Source organism: Megalops cyprinoides, chromosome 1, assembly GCF_013368585.1.
Source record: "Megalops cyprinoides isolate fMegCyp1 chromosome 1, fMegCyp1.pri, whole genome shotgun sequence".
Classification (NCBI taxonomy): Eukaryota; Metazoa; Chordata; class Actinopteri; order Elopiformes; family Megalopidae; genus Megalops; species Megalops cyprinoides.
The window spans coordinates 70,603,922-70,617,828 of NC_050583.1; the positions used below are offsets into that span (position 1 = coordinate 70,603,922).

Here is a 13,907-nt window from a genome sequence, read left to right on the forward strand (position 1 = left end):
AAGGGAAAGGTGATACTTGCAGCTAATTTCTGTCAAAGGGAGCAACATTTTTAAATTGATACAAGAGAAACTCAAATGTGTTTTGTAGTAAATGTGAGGAAAATCACTTTTTAATGTAACAAATGTATATATTTATGGAAAACAACTACTGATTAATTTAGTATGTAACTATCAAGTAGTATGAAGAGCACTACCCTTTAGGGATCTAAACTTGAGGTAGCTGTTCAAGTTTAAATCGGCTGTGTGTCTGCTCCATCAAAATGTAACAATATGGTATAGTAATCTAGTAATAGATAATATGATACCAGTGTTCATACATATTCATCGAACAGTACACTGGCAATTTTAAAAACATAAAAACTGGACATTGCTTGCGCTTGCATGAGGAAACTGTATAATTATATATATTGTATGTAGAATGTTAGTACAACAAAATATTAAAATATATTAATACAATAATATATTATTGTAATATATTATTATTATACAATTTATTGAGGTATTATTGTTGCTCTTCTTATTTTTAGATCTAATTTCTTAATTTATTCTTCATACATTGAACAACTAACTGTTGTTTCTCTTTTCCCTCTTCTGCCACAGGCTGGGGCTGAGATTTCCACGGTCAACCCAGAACAGTACTCTAAAAGATTCTTTGAATTCATGTCTAATATCCTGTCGTAGTACCATTCTCCCCTCCATTTCCTCACCCTCACCCACCCATACATAGTCCTGCTCACGTCACCCTCCCACCATGCCCTTAACTCCCTATCCTGGAGACCGGTGGACATAAAGTATGGGCAGAACAACTGTTATGATGTCTGAGACTGGGATGCACCCAGGGGCTGGATTGTTTCTAAAGCGAGGTGACTCTCCCCCTTCCCCCTTCCTCATGCCAGCAGCACTGGAACTCTGTCACTAATGCCTTGGAAGAGTATCTTTTGGCTCCAGCAGTAAGAGTCTATGTTTGTTTTCATTTTTTCTGTTTCCATTTATGTTATTATTCCTATTTGTTACCTGTTTTATATCACATACTCATGCACACACTTGTGCATATAAATACAGACACACATATACCACATACACATATGCACACATATACACAATGCATGAATCCATTGACTAAGTCGTCAGGTCCCTAACAGTCAGTTACCATGACAAAGTCCAGAATTTCTGTGAGAACTGCAGACAGTAGACACAAAGCAATCAACTAAATAAAAAAGAAATATAGAACATATACACATAATGGTGCATGTCTGAAATGTTAATGACTCCACTGTCAGTCAAAACACCGCCAACAACCATCCAACTCAACCTTTAAGCACTATTTCGTAATTACAAAGAGAAAATGGTTTTCATTGAAAGTGTTTGAATGTTAAGATGCCATGTGTTTGTAAACATTTTGAAACAGCCTCCACTTTTTTCAGCAAACAAGTTGAATTCTGGTAAGAAATTGATGAGAAATGCTCAAGCAAAGCTCCATTTGTATTAGCATGAGTTTTTTGTTTTGTTTTATATATTGTTTACATGAAAATGTAGCATTTTTGTGTTTGTATACAGTATTGTTTGGTTACCAACAGACATTTAAACAGTAAGTTACTTGAAATTATGCATTGCATATTAAAGGGAGTTTTATCTTAATTTTGTTTTTACTTTTTTCCTCAAAATTTATTTTTATTTTGTTTTGTTGGATGAAGGGGTTGTCAGTGTGACCTCTGAGTGCAACATTTGTCAACTCTGAGGATAATTTTAACACATAACACTTCCACTAATTCTTCAGGTATTTTACAATGTTACTGCTACAAAAATGTCGTCAACTGGGAAGAGATCTCACCTCAAATGAAAGGTCGTTGAGGTGGGAAGTCACCTCAAATCAAAGAATTCAAACTGATAGCCTTGGTGCTCTTCAGCTTGTGGAGAATTTATTCCCACTGGGCTCTGTTCCCTTCATATAAACCCTGTTTTGCTCAGCAGTTTCAGTGAGACCAGGCTCAGTATGTTAATTTGTGTGTAATTGGGTAGACTGTAAAGGCAACACTATACTGTGCTGATTATCATTGATAATCATTGATAATCATGACATGATTTGAATCTTAGGATTCAAATCATGTCATGCCACAGATTTGAATCCTAAGAGTCAAGCAGTTGTAGTATCTTTTGGAAGCCTTTTCTTTTCACTTTGATGTGCACCTGCACAGAGGTTACTTTCTGGCTTATCATGTATGGAAATAGTAGACTGTTTCATGCTTCTGTCTATGTTAGTTAAACTAATACTCGCAGGATGTGATCTTGAACTTTGTTGTTTCAGTACAGCCCGTCCGGCTCACAGTGCAATCTCAGTCAATTTGTGGGACAGTGAGGACAGACTCATTTGGTATAGTTGTGTTCTCTGTCATACCATCTTCTCCTTCACCCTAATGTTGAGAGCCATTTCATCTTTTATGTCCCTTTAACCTTCAACACCCCCAAGCATTCCTGTCTTCTTTTTCTGTGTTTCCATGCTCACTCTTGTGGTAGTCATGTCCTCTCCCATATCACAAACAGTGATCACAGAAAATTTACAAAAGGGTCGCCAGCCACAGTAATATTCTGTTTTAATAAAATGACCAAATGTTCTCTATTATTTCATTAGCATCATATTTAGCCTTAGTCTAAGATTTTTTCCCTCACACACTACCCATAGATTAGAGCTCATAGGTGTTCAATGATTTGTTTTTGTATAATTGCTAAGAATATATAGTAAGACCCCCTTTAGTAGGAAACCCTGTAGGTGCTGCTCCTTGTCACATTGGAATAGACTTGCTGCTCTGAAAAAGGGTCCCCATGTTTCATTCTTGGTGTGAGGTTAGACATACCTCTCACAGAGCACAAATTGCACTTTCTGGGAGGTATTAAAATGTAATAAACTTTTTTTATTGCGGTGTTTCTCTAAAAGTATATATTCATAAAGAATCAATAACTGTATTCACTTCATTAGTTAAGCAAATTAGTTGAGCAGAAATACATTATATAGAAGGATTAACACATATTTATTCATACCCCTGCTGAGAAAGTAACAAAACATACATATTGGATCATTTTGACTGCCTTAATGTTAAAAATGTTGTACTTTGGTCTTGATAGCATTGCAAAGCGAAAAATCATACTGTTCACATGAAATGAATTTCATTCAAGAAAACACAAGGATCATTTTCACTCAAATCCCTGTATTCACTATTTTTTATATCCTCTTCTGGGATGGATCACATTGACAAAATTCCATCAACTAACATGTACAGTTGATTGATGCCTCTGTCTTAACCAGTGCTCCTAGACCTGTAGGTGTGGAATAACCCCAAAATAGACCAACTCCACATTTCACAGTGGGCATTGATTTTTTAACATAAGCTTCACATTTTTTCCTAAATGTAATGCTGAAGCACATGTCCACAAAGATGGATTTCCATGTCATCTAAGACATGTTACCAGCTGTCATTCAGATGCAGTTTTCTGCAAAGTGACCATGACTACAACATTCGTGTGATTTCATATGGTATTGTTTGAGACTATCTGGGGGACTTTAGTTATGTGTTCCAACTCTTGCCTTTGGATTTAGTTGCCTCCCAAGCTCTTGTCACAGCCCATGGGAGTAAGATGTGTGTGTGTGTCTATTTATATATAGATGTGTGTGTGTGTGTGTCTGTCTGTCTCTATTCATATATATATATATATATATATATATGAAATAAAATAGTACCAGTCAAAAGTTTGGACACACCCACTCATAGAAGGGTTTTTCTTTATTTTCACTATTTTCCACATTTTAGAATAATACTAAAGACATCGAAACTATGAAATAACACAAATGGAATTATGCAGTGTCCAAAAGTGTTAAACAAATTTTTAAAATGTCAATTTTTTAAATACATTTTTTGGAAATAAATTCATACATAGGCATCAACTTCACTACTTATGTTTGTCTAAGAAACAAATTTCAAGCATTTAAGCGTAAGTCTTTAGATCAAAATGTGTTAATCAGTCTAAATCAGGTGTGTCCAAACTTTTGACAGGTACTGGCTCTCTCTCTCTCTATATATATATATATATATATATATATATATATATAAATACACACACACACACACACACACACACACACACACACACACACACACACACACACAGTGCCTTGTAGAAGAATTCAGAACCTTGACCAATTCTCACATTTTACTGAAATTGTTCTGTGTGATATTTTATTTAAAAACAGATTGGTGACATTAGTTTTATGTTAATGTGAAAATATCTTTTAAAATATCTAAGAAAAATAAAAACTGAAATAAGGCATTTGCATGAGTATTCAACCCCTGTGCTCTGAAAGCTCCAACTTTACACAGATGAAAAATTGCCCTACCAAGGATATATTTGCCTTACTATTGTCTACCTTTTGTAATTCAGTAAAATGAGAGAATTGGTCAAAGGTCAGAAGTTTGTCAAGGTACTGATTTTGTATATACATTTTATGAATAAATACATACACACAAATGTATAACATACATATAAAAGTATACATTTATCATAGTAGTTCTAATTAAATGAGGGGTCTGAATAAATATGAATTTGAAACATTACACTTTTAATGCTTCTTGGTATATTGACGTCCCCTTCTCTGCAATACCATGCTGCTTACTCTTCCCAGACTTCTTTGACTGACATGAATGGAAAACCCAACTTGACACATTATGTTCCACAAGTCAAAAAAGATTGCGGTACCTGTGCTGTATGTAAATGTGACAAGCTTAAGTAACCAAACACTCTGAGTCTACTGTAAATTAGTCTAGTCTAGGGGCTAGGAAGCCTTTGCTTCAAGAGTTGCAATCTTGCACATCTTCCTGGTTAATTGATCACCTTGCTATGCTGTAAGACTAACAAATGGACCCTGTTTAGACAACTAGGGAATTGTCTGAAAACAAAAACCAGCTCACTGTTATGATGTCCCCTGTGAGGCTGTTCATACACAAATTGAGTACTGTGGTCAGCTGAAGTAGACAGTGCTTTAAGCCATGGTTAGGGTTAGAATATGTTAAAATACAAAAGGGGGACTACGCCAGTTGGTTTTCATTTGTTCCAAACATGCATCTTAATTTTGCTTAATGCACAAAACACAGGTTACAATGATGTTTATATGACATGCTGCACCAAGAATATGAAACAGCTGCATCAGGAGGCTGTACAACAGAGCTTTTAAAAAGAAGTGAATTGACAAAAAAATTAATCTTCTCCATAGCCTGTGTTGGTACCTGAAGGCTACAGTGTAAACACTTGTGACGTAAAGCACAATTGGTTGTTTTTTTAACTGGTCTTTGTTCTGTCTTATTCTACATTGGAATCAAGTTTAGACTTTTTCTAATTATTAAAAAAATAAGACTCATGTTAACTTTCCTCCTGGTTCCATGTGACTGTGTCCTTGATATGGGATTGTTTGAATTTGGCTTTGATTGTGCAGATCTGAAATGGGAGTGCATGCAGTACAGTATAAAACATTTCTGTGAATGGGAAGGATCCTGCTACAATGAGTCCCATGATTGAAGACTGAATTGCCCAGGATGCTATTTTCAGCTATGTTATAAGCACAGCCACAAACATTCTAACCAGTCTTTACCCATCCACTCACCACTCACCAAGAATACAAAGCCAAAAGAAGAGCATTAGAATATACATGGCATGTGTTACATATTTATTTGACAATTTCACCCCTTTCTGCAAAACAGAAAATGGTGCAAGTTTAATGTATCAAAATAAGAATTGGAAAAATTAAGGGAAGTCCTAATGATCAAGCATTCTAGTCCATTCTGGCCTTGAGGGTCCGAGTGGTGATTTTGTCTTTCTCACTGTGAAAACAAGATGCGTCCAATTAAATGCAAGAAGAAAGAAAGTATGCAGTGCACTGCAATTAAACAATTAAACATAATTAGAAACAAAGTCACAAAGAAACTTGATACATTTTACGGGTTGACAAATATGTATATAACTTTTGTGGCACTCTTTATACTTCTTTTTACAAGAACAAGTTAACATACAAGAACACTTTACTGGAACAGTCCAAACAATACTTAAATCATTCTGGCTGACTTACATGACATGGACAACAACTCCCATGCCAGACACTGCATCTCTGTCCACTGCATTCAGCATGGCTTGAGAAATGGTCTCAAACAGGTCCTCCGGTTCCTACAAGAGGGTGCAAGTTATATAGAGAGTATATACTTCAAAATCTAATTTTAGCAGGTAATTAAAATTTTGGATTTCCATTTGTTTACCACAAAATCCATATTTTGACAGGTGTAACTTCTGTTTTCACAAAATATACACAATGTGTAGCCAACTTTCTGTGTCCTTGTAGGTGGACATCTGAGAAGCTTCTACTCTAAAAATTGGAATGACAATGATTTTTCTGGTAAATTAGGTAACACATATTACCATGTTTACTTTAAAATGAGAGCAATTTTTGACCTAACTATGAAAACATGTGTAATGTTCCATTTGCTGTGAAGTTCAAGATACCAGTCCTGTATCGGTGTAACGATATTGAGTGTTAAGTGACAGTATAAAATTAACAAAAGATGACCTAAATGTGCAGTGAAAACTGACCAAAGGTCTAATCCAAAGGTCACTGCAAGGACTTAAATTTCTGGGGGAAAATGAGAAGGGCATTAATATTGCTGATGGTTCAGACAAGGAAATTTTTAAAAATGTTTGAGCACTCAATGAAGTCTTTGCCATATTAAATACAGCAGTAACTGTAGCGAGTAGCTAACCAGATGGCTACTAAGCAAGCAGTCTACTTTGCTTATCAAATACTTAGCTAGCTCTCACCACCAGGACCTACCACAAGGTAGCAAAGCTGAAAATATTAGGTTTCCCCCCCCTTGTACCTCAAATGGGAGGTGGGGGAGAGAAAATGTTTTCTTACTCATCATAGGAGGTGTCAGAAATATATTAAAGCTCACATTCATGATCCAACATGCATCAAAAAATATTTGCATGTTTTGCAAAAACAAAAATTCCTTATTAAGTATAAAAATAAGAGAACTATTGCAAAGATCTGCAATGGTTTTTCTCTTTGTAAGGCTTCTGTGACTTGGAATACTGGGGCTGACTCTCCATTAGTGAACTGTGAGACTCATCATCTATAGCCATATGGCCCAGTTGCCCAGGGCAATCAAATTGTGGTGTCCTCAACTAAACCGAGCTACTAGCATTAGCAAACAAGATACTTTGTTAGCAAGTGTCTGTAGTTTGCAGTCTCCTCAAGAGGGAGGCAGCAGGGAATTACTTCATTTAGTCTCAGTCCCACACTGTGATGAACTCATTTTGGAGACATGGTTATATTTTTTGTTGGTTGGCTAGCTAGCTATCTTACATTCAACTTGGTTCAAAATGTCATCAAAAAATTTGGCAACCATAATGTCCATTCAGGCAACCAAAAACTGATGACTTGTTGCCCAGCCAAGCAACCACATTTCAAAGTTAAATTGAGCCCTGTGATATTATCTGATAATTTCAACCATAATGTAAATGTCTTCACAATGATAACTTCTTGTGAAACTTTGGTGAGGTTATATGTAAAATATGGGGCAGCAGTGTAGCATAGCAGGTAAGGAGCAGGGCTTGTAACCGAAAGGTTGCTGGTTCGATTCCCTGCTGGGGCACTGCGGCTGTACCCCAGGGACAAGTACTTCATTCAGAATTGTCTCAGTAAATATCCAGCTGTTCAAATGGATACCATGTAAAATTGTAACCTATTTAAGTCTCTGTAGATAAGAACATCTACTAAACAACAATGTAATGTAAATCATTACCACATCAAGGCCAATTACAGAGCAGTGAAACGCAGTCCAATACTGTTTCAATCAAGGAAAGCAAAACTGATATAAAAAAATCAAGTCATAGCAAAAGCCTTACCATATCTGGCTCCCAGAGGGACTCACACATGCCATACATTTGTTCAGAGCATGTGCCGCTCACCACAAAGTCTTCTGTCACCATGGGGCAGCCAATAAGGTCCAAGGAGCAGATGAATGGTTCAAATGTTCTAGGGTCTAGACCAGCAATCACAGGCTCAATGTAGTATGGACCAAACCTGAGAGGAAAGTGGAAATTTAGTATGGTGATTAAAAAAATGAGAGTGAGAAGGAAACCAGGCAGAAGGGAAACAATTCATCATAGCATAACCACATGGTTATTTCCTTTTTTTTTTTTTTTTTTTTTTTTTACAGTTTTTTACTGCTTTCCAACCAGACTGCAGGCAAATTATAATAAAACTCACTCCCTCTCAACCTCAATTGTTGTGTGGGGTGAGTGTTCTGGGCAGAATGGCTGCCATGCATCACCCAGGTGGGTGCTGCATAATAGCAGTGGTTGAGGCGAGTCCCCCCTTCACAGTAACGCACTTTGAGAACTTGACGGGCTGAAAGACTCTATATAAATGTAAAAAACTATCATTTTTATTATTAAGTTTGTGTCAGCAGTGAGTAATGAAACAATGGAATCAGTAGTTTGACTAACCTCCTCTCATAAAGGAGGTTGGATACCATACTCATGAAGGTCTTGGGCTTGATCTGACGGCCTTCCTTCAGTTCATACAAGTTGAGGCGGAATTTGAGACGTTGAGACCTGAAAGACAGAGACCGGATAGATCAGGCTATATTGAGATGTGAGTCAAGGGGGATCAAATTCATGTTTTGACTGAAATTTAGTAAACTGAGTTAAACTCAGTGGACACTTCTTCCCCTTACCTGAACACCGCCCCCCCCCGAGAAACACCACATAGAAACTAGGAGCCCATTTTTATGCTACTAACATACAGAAACAAGACATTTTCTTCCTTTTGCTGTCCAAGTGGTTCCCAAAATTAAGACAATTAAAGGGACAAATTCATAGTGTCACTCAACATTCCACTCAGGCTTTTCTGACCCCATCACCTGCAACAAACAGGTGGAGGCAATTGCCAATCACATTGTGAGGAAGCAGTACAATTAAAATGATGGCATTACTTCAAATGAACTACTTATTAAACTTAGTCCAGGTATAACCAACTCAAAAATTGGTAAAAAAAAAATGTTCAGTGTCTCAGTTGTTCCAGTTCAGTGACTTACAAAGTACCAAAAGTACCAAATTTTCATCATTTTACTATTGCCTAGCAATGGAAGCATCAAAACTAAAGCTTAAAAAATTCATTTACAATCTCTTACTAAAGACTGCAAAGATACAGATGCAAACATACAAATAGTAAAAAACAAAGCAAAAGGTGTATAAATTTAACAGGAAATCTTAGCCAGACCTGTAACAAAGCATTACAAGTCTAACTGGAATGACTAACATGAATATACTACATTTGTATCATTTGGCTAGAACAACACTGCAAGAAATTCCAAAATTATCGAATTGAAATCAGTAATTACATCAGAGATAACTAACTATTTTAAGATACATAAAAAAGTTAAAAGACACTTCTGTAACATCTTGAATAGCAAATTATCAGTATAGGCCTAATCTCTATTGATAACTTCAAATTTAAGATCCACAGACCCCTACTGATCAATAATCAGTAAAATATTCCATTTCACAAACTGTTTAACAGACTGTTAAAACACCTTTAAAGTGTAACAAAATAGGCTCACACAAGTCACTTTTAAAAATCTCCTAATGGAAAAGTTACATTAATGCAACCACTATAGAAATGTTGAGCATAAAAGGTTTCTGCAAAAACGCAGCAATTAAAGTCTTAAACCTACTTACAATTCTAGTAAAAATAAAATAATAACCCCAAGATGGGACACATGTACATTTAGCGTTACCACAACAGCTTTAATTCAAAAATTAGCGTTACCACAACACCTTTAATTCAAAATTGTAAAACAAACAAAAAAAATACATTAATACAAATTTGGATTACCATGCTCAAATTAAAAGTGCTTCCTCTTCATTTTTGATAGAATTTAAGAAAAAAAGTGCAACTTCAATAAAAGTTGGTCACGCAGCAAGATGCCGTGTTACAACTTTGTCCAAGTCATCATCAAACGAATACATTGAAATTTCTGTCCATGTTGCGGTTTGTGGACTCATCAATGTTCAGTGAAACCATCTGTTTTGACAGCTTGTGCGCTAAACATTACCTAATGTGACAGGCAATGTCCTGAGTGGATAGGTAGCTGGCCTGTGTATTTGACATGCTAAGTTTGGAGAGTGCAGTTCTGTACTGTGATGTTTTGTACAGGTCAACTAGTGCTGGTGCTATCCTGAAAGACAGGTCATATTCCGCTATAAATGCGGACTTTATGATTACACACGCAGTCTTAGATGGATGAAGCAGCAGCAGCTACAGTGGCCACAGCTCCTGGCAACATTGACATATAACTAAGAGCCCAAACACCTGCTTTGTGTGAGGGATCTGTATCATGCTGAGACAATACCTTTTGCCGCTTGTCCCATACAGGTCCTGGGTTCGTTTAATTTCTGACAACATACGTCGAACGTTTGTCATTACCATTTTCATCTAACCAAGCCTACTGCCATTTATTTTTCAGCTCCCGTTCTATTGTGCTTGTGTCTGTGCCAACCTTCACAAGATTCACTTCTATGCTCCATCTATTTCAATGCATGCTAGCCTATTGTGCAGTAATCAACTGATACAGTCCCCGCAAATACTTCCTGGCACCGCCGCACAGAAAGTTGAAATTAGTTGCCGGCTGGATAAGAACAGCGCTCTCCTGCCAGTACGTTGCCTAAACAGGCTACCATTAGTTAAAACTCATCCGAAAAAACACCATGTCAGTGATTGTTTTTAAAAAGATTGCATTCCAGTCTGGTAATATCAGAGCCCGTATACGCTAGTAATAATTCATTGCCTGATCTAAAATCTCTGCACGCCGGATTTCCGGCGTGGGGCCGTGGATCTTTAACCCATGTGTTCAGCCTTGACCATGGATGGCTGAAAAATGGATTGCTGCATGCTGCAAGAGCCAATTCACTCAAAATCTTCCGTATACACTAACACAGTTAAGTCTTATTTATGCAAGAAAACCAAGGTTACAGATCTGTGTTGTAACTTCTAAATGTTTAAGACCTGTTCACAACAGTGTACACACCGCAGCCTTAAAGTTTCTTCAAAGGTTAGCCAAAAAAACAAACAAACAATGAAACAGAATGGTAGAGACATTGATGTGGAACTTACACTGTCTGCACGTCAGTGGCAAGGCCAGCTAAGCCAATATAGAGTCTCTCGCCCATGGCAAAGATCTTCTGGAAATCAGTGGTCACCATCTGTGCCTGGACCCCAAAGCGCCGGTCGGAGGCAATCGCCACGCAGTCCTTACCACGCATGGCCATCACCGCGCCCCCGTTATATGACATAATCGACTGTAAGGAGGAATGGGGTGGTATTAGAAATCATTACACCATTTTCAAAACATTTTACTAACATACATATGATTTCACTAATGCAGGTTTAACCAAACAAAGAAACAGTACACTTTCAGATTTTAATATACTACAATTTATCTGCCCTTCAATGACTCTCTGCCATTTCCTCATGAAAACCATTCATACGCAAGTGCCATGGATCTCTGTCAACTTTGCAGACTAAAAGACAACTGGGGCTGCATCCCAAAAATGCTAAATTTAATCTGTTCCTCAATTTCTGCACCCTCACATCTTGATGACCTGGAAATTGATAGCTATCGGCCACCTTAAGGATGATTCTGATTCCATATGTGAAGGAAGCAAGACACTTGATTGAGCAGAGTATGCATCTATCTATCCTCATTTGGAAGAATTTTCTTTGATGACATAGACCACCACACATATGTCACATCCCAAACATTTTATGTTTATGACAACACAGACTACAGAAATATAAATACAAAAATATACATACAACATAAAAGCAGCTAGAATTGACTAATCACAATACAAATATTTCATTTTGACAACTGCATGCATCTTATGTTTTTTTTTTTTTCCAATAACAGTTTGTAAAGAGGTGATGTATTTTAAATCTTCCTGAAAAACTCCCCAAATCGGCTTTTAAACAACACTGCACAGTATAGAAACATTTAGTCACATTAACCATACATTTCATATTAAAAACACATCTGCCCTGAAGAGGGAAGGAATTCCTGACAAACCTCACACAAAATTAAAGTTCAGTGGTACAAGGGACAAACCCTTTCCCCCATCACATTAGGTACCTCCTTATTTTCTCCTGTCATCTTTACGTCGTCTTCGAGGACTCGACGACGTATCGTTAAAGTATTCGCATTCCCCTAAATACGGTCACTTGGGGATTCCGCTGACACGTATTATAGCAGACACTGTGTGACTTGCCACAAACTGCGAGGTCTAAGAACTGCAGTAGCTGCTTACGGTTAAGAAAGATTGCACTTGGTAATCTCTCTGTTGAGGGGAGGGCTAAAACTAACTTTCTGTTTCGATTCTCTCGAATTTCAGAGTAGCCCCAGCATCCGCATTCTAAACACAGACAAAGCAGATGATGATGGAAACCAGCTATGGTATCGGGTTCTTGCTGATGGCACGGGGTGCACAAAACATGGCTATAGGTATAAAGTGGTGCTTACGCGCGTGAAATGGAGCCACTCACAACAGAGCTACGGAAAAGGGCTGTGTTGCCTGTTGTTCTGTGTCTCCTTTCCTTTCACGGATTGAAATCTTACATATCAATAAATTCAATTTCCTGCAATACAGCTACCTGGACTGCCCAAAAGAAATTAGCTTATGCTAATTTAAAATTCATGAATGATGGGTTACTTAGCTAACTAGCTAGCTAACGTCAGCTACTGTTGTTTAGCTAGCCGTGCGAACGGAATGCAAAAAAAAAAACCTTTGAAGATTTGACGAAATAGCTACCACACTAACTATACAATAGCGATTACAAACAAATGAAAAATGTTTTTCTATTAATGGTACGGGATTGTGACAATCCCAACTAGCCACGTACAATGCCGGCCACCACATCGCTAGCTGGCAGCCATGAGTTACATGGTTTTGGGAAAAAAATTGTGATAGCTATAGTGAGCTAGGTACTTAACTCCTCCTAAATCGTAGGATGATCGCTAGACTATAGACTAACAGACTACAGAAAAGGTGTTTATAATTTAGACAACGTCACTTTAGCTAGCCTGTGTGAAACTAACTAGCAGTTAGCCATGTTACAATGTGACAGAAGAATTATTTTAAAATGGACACATCGTCAACAATTCCAATTTACTGTCCCGTTATTAGACGGGTAATGCCAGCTGGATTAAGTACTTACCATTGTGAACGACTTTATGATTTATGTATGCCTTCAAAAAACGGTTTATGTATAAAATGTGGACGATTCAAGGATGACAACACAGTTTCTCAATGTTTCAATGCAGTGTGACCCCTACTGCGCCAAAAAAACGTAGTTTAGAGAGAACGTATTGGCCAAGTGTAAAGAGTCACTGTATTAAATCGTCCTTCTGATTGGTCAAAAAAAAAAAAGTGACATCACAGGAGGAGCCTGTTGTAGTTTGGTTGAGCGTATAAGGACACTCTCGCGGGATTCTCTGCGGTCACGCGAATAAGCACTGAGAATGACGTACCTATTTCGCTTTTAAATTTTTTAACAGAAACAGTATTTACAGCATACCTACATACAAAACATAAGGAATGCAGGGGTGTTTCGTTCATTAAAAAGTCAAAGACAAATATCACAAATGCGTTTTGCTATGGTTTACTATTTGTCCATCTCATATCTTATTAGTAATAAATAAATCATTTGTGCTACATCACTTATCACAGTGTGCCTGAAATCCAGCACCACACCAACACCATACAGATGCAGAACTGTACCATTTTCTTTAAAATGCTTCAGAATAGCATGGTTTCAA

General features: G+C 37.3%; 2 protein-coding genes across 2 annotated transcripts in view; one reads left to right on the top strand and one right to left on the bottom strand.

Moving 5' to 3' along the window:
* The window catches only part of LOC118778730 (phosphatidylinositol 5-phosphate 4-kinase type-2 beta), a 49,580-nt gene extending 48,127 nt beyond the window's left edge, over positions 1-1,453 (top strand). The window contains exon 10 of the mRNA XM_036530384.1: positions 601-1,453. Coding sequence (XP_036386277.1) covers positions 601-681 — 81 coding nt within the window. The 3' untranslated portion in view covers positions 682-1,453. The remainder of the gene's footprint in view (positions 1-600) is intronic.
* Positions 1,454-4,132: 2,679 nt separating this feature from the next.
* psmb3 (proteasome 20S subunit beta 3) lies at positions 4,133-13,433 on the bottom strand. The gene is made up of 6 exons (XM_036549807.1): positions 13,307-13,433; positions 11,210-11,394; positions 8,542-8,649; positions 7,939-8,116; positions 6,110-6,204; positions 4,133-5,864 (listed from the first exon to the last, which is right to left on the bottom strand). Exons 1-6 carry the CDS (start codon positions 13,307-13,309, stop codon positions 5,816-5,818), a joined length of 618 nt encoding a protein of 205 aa, XP_036405700.1. The 5' UTR covers positions 13,310-13,433; the 3' UTR covers positions 4,133-5,815.
* Positions 13,434-13,907: the final 474 nt, after the last annotated feature.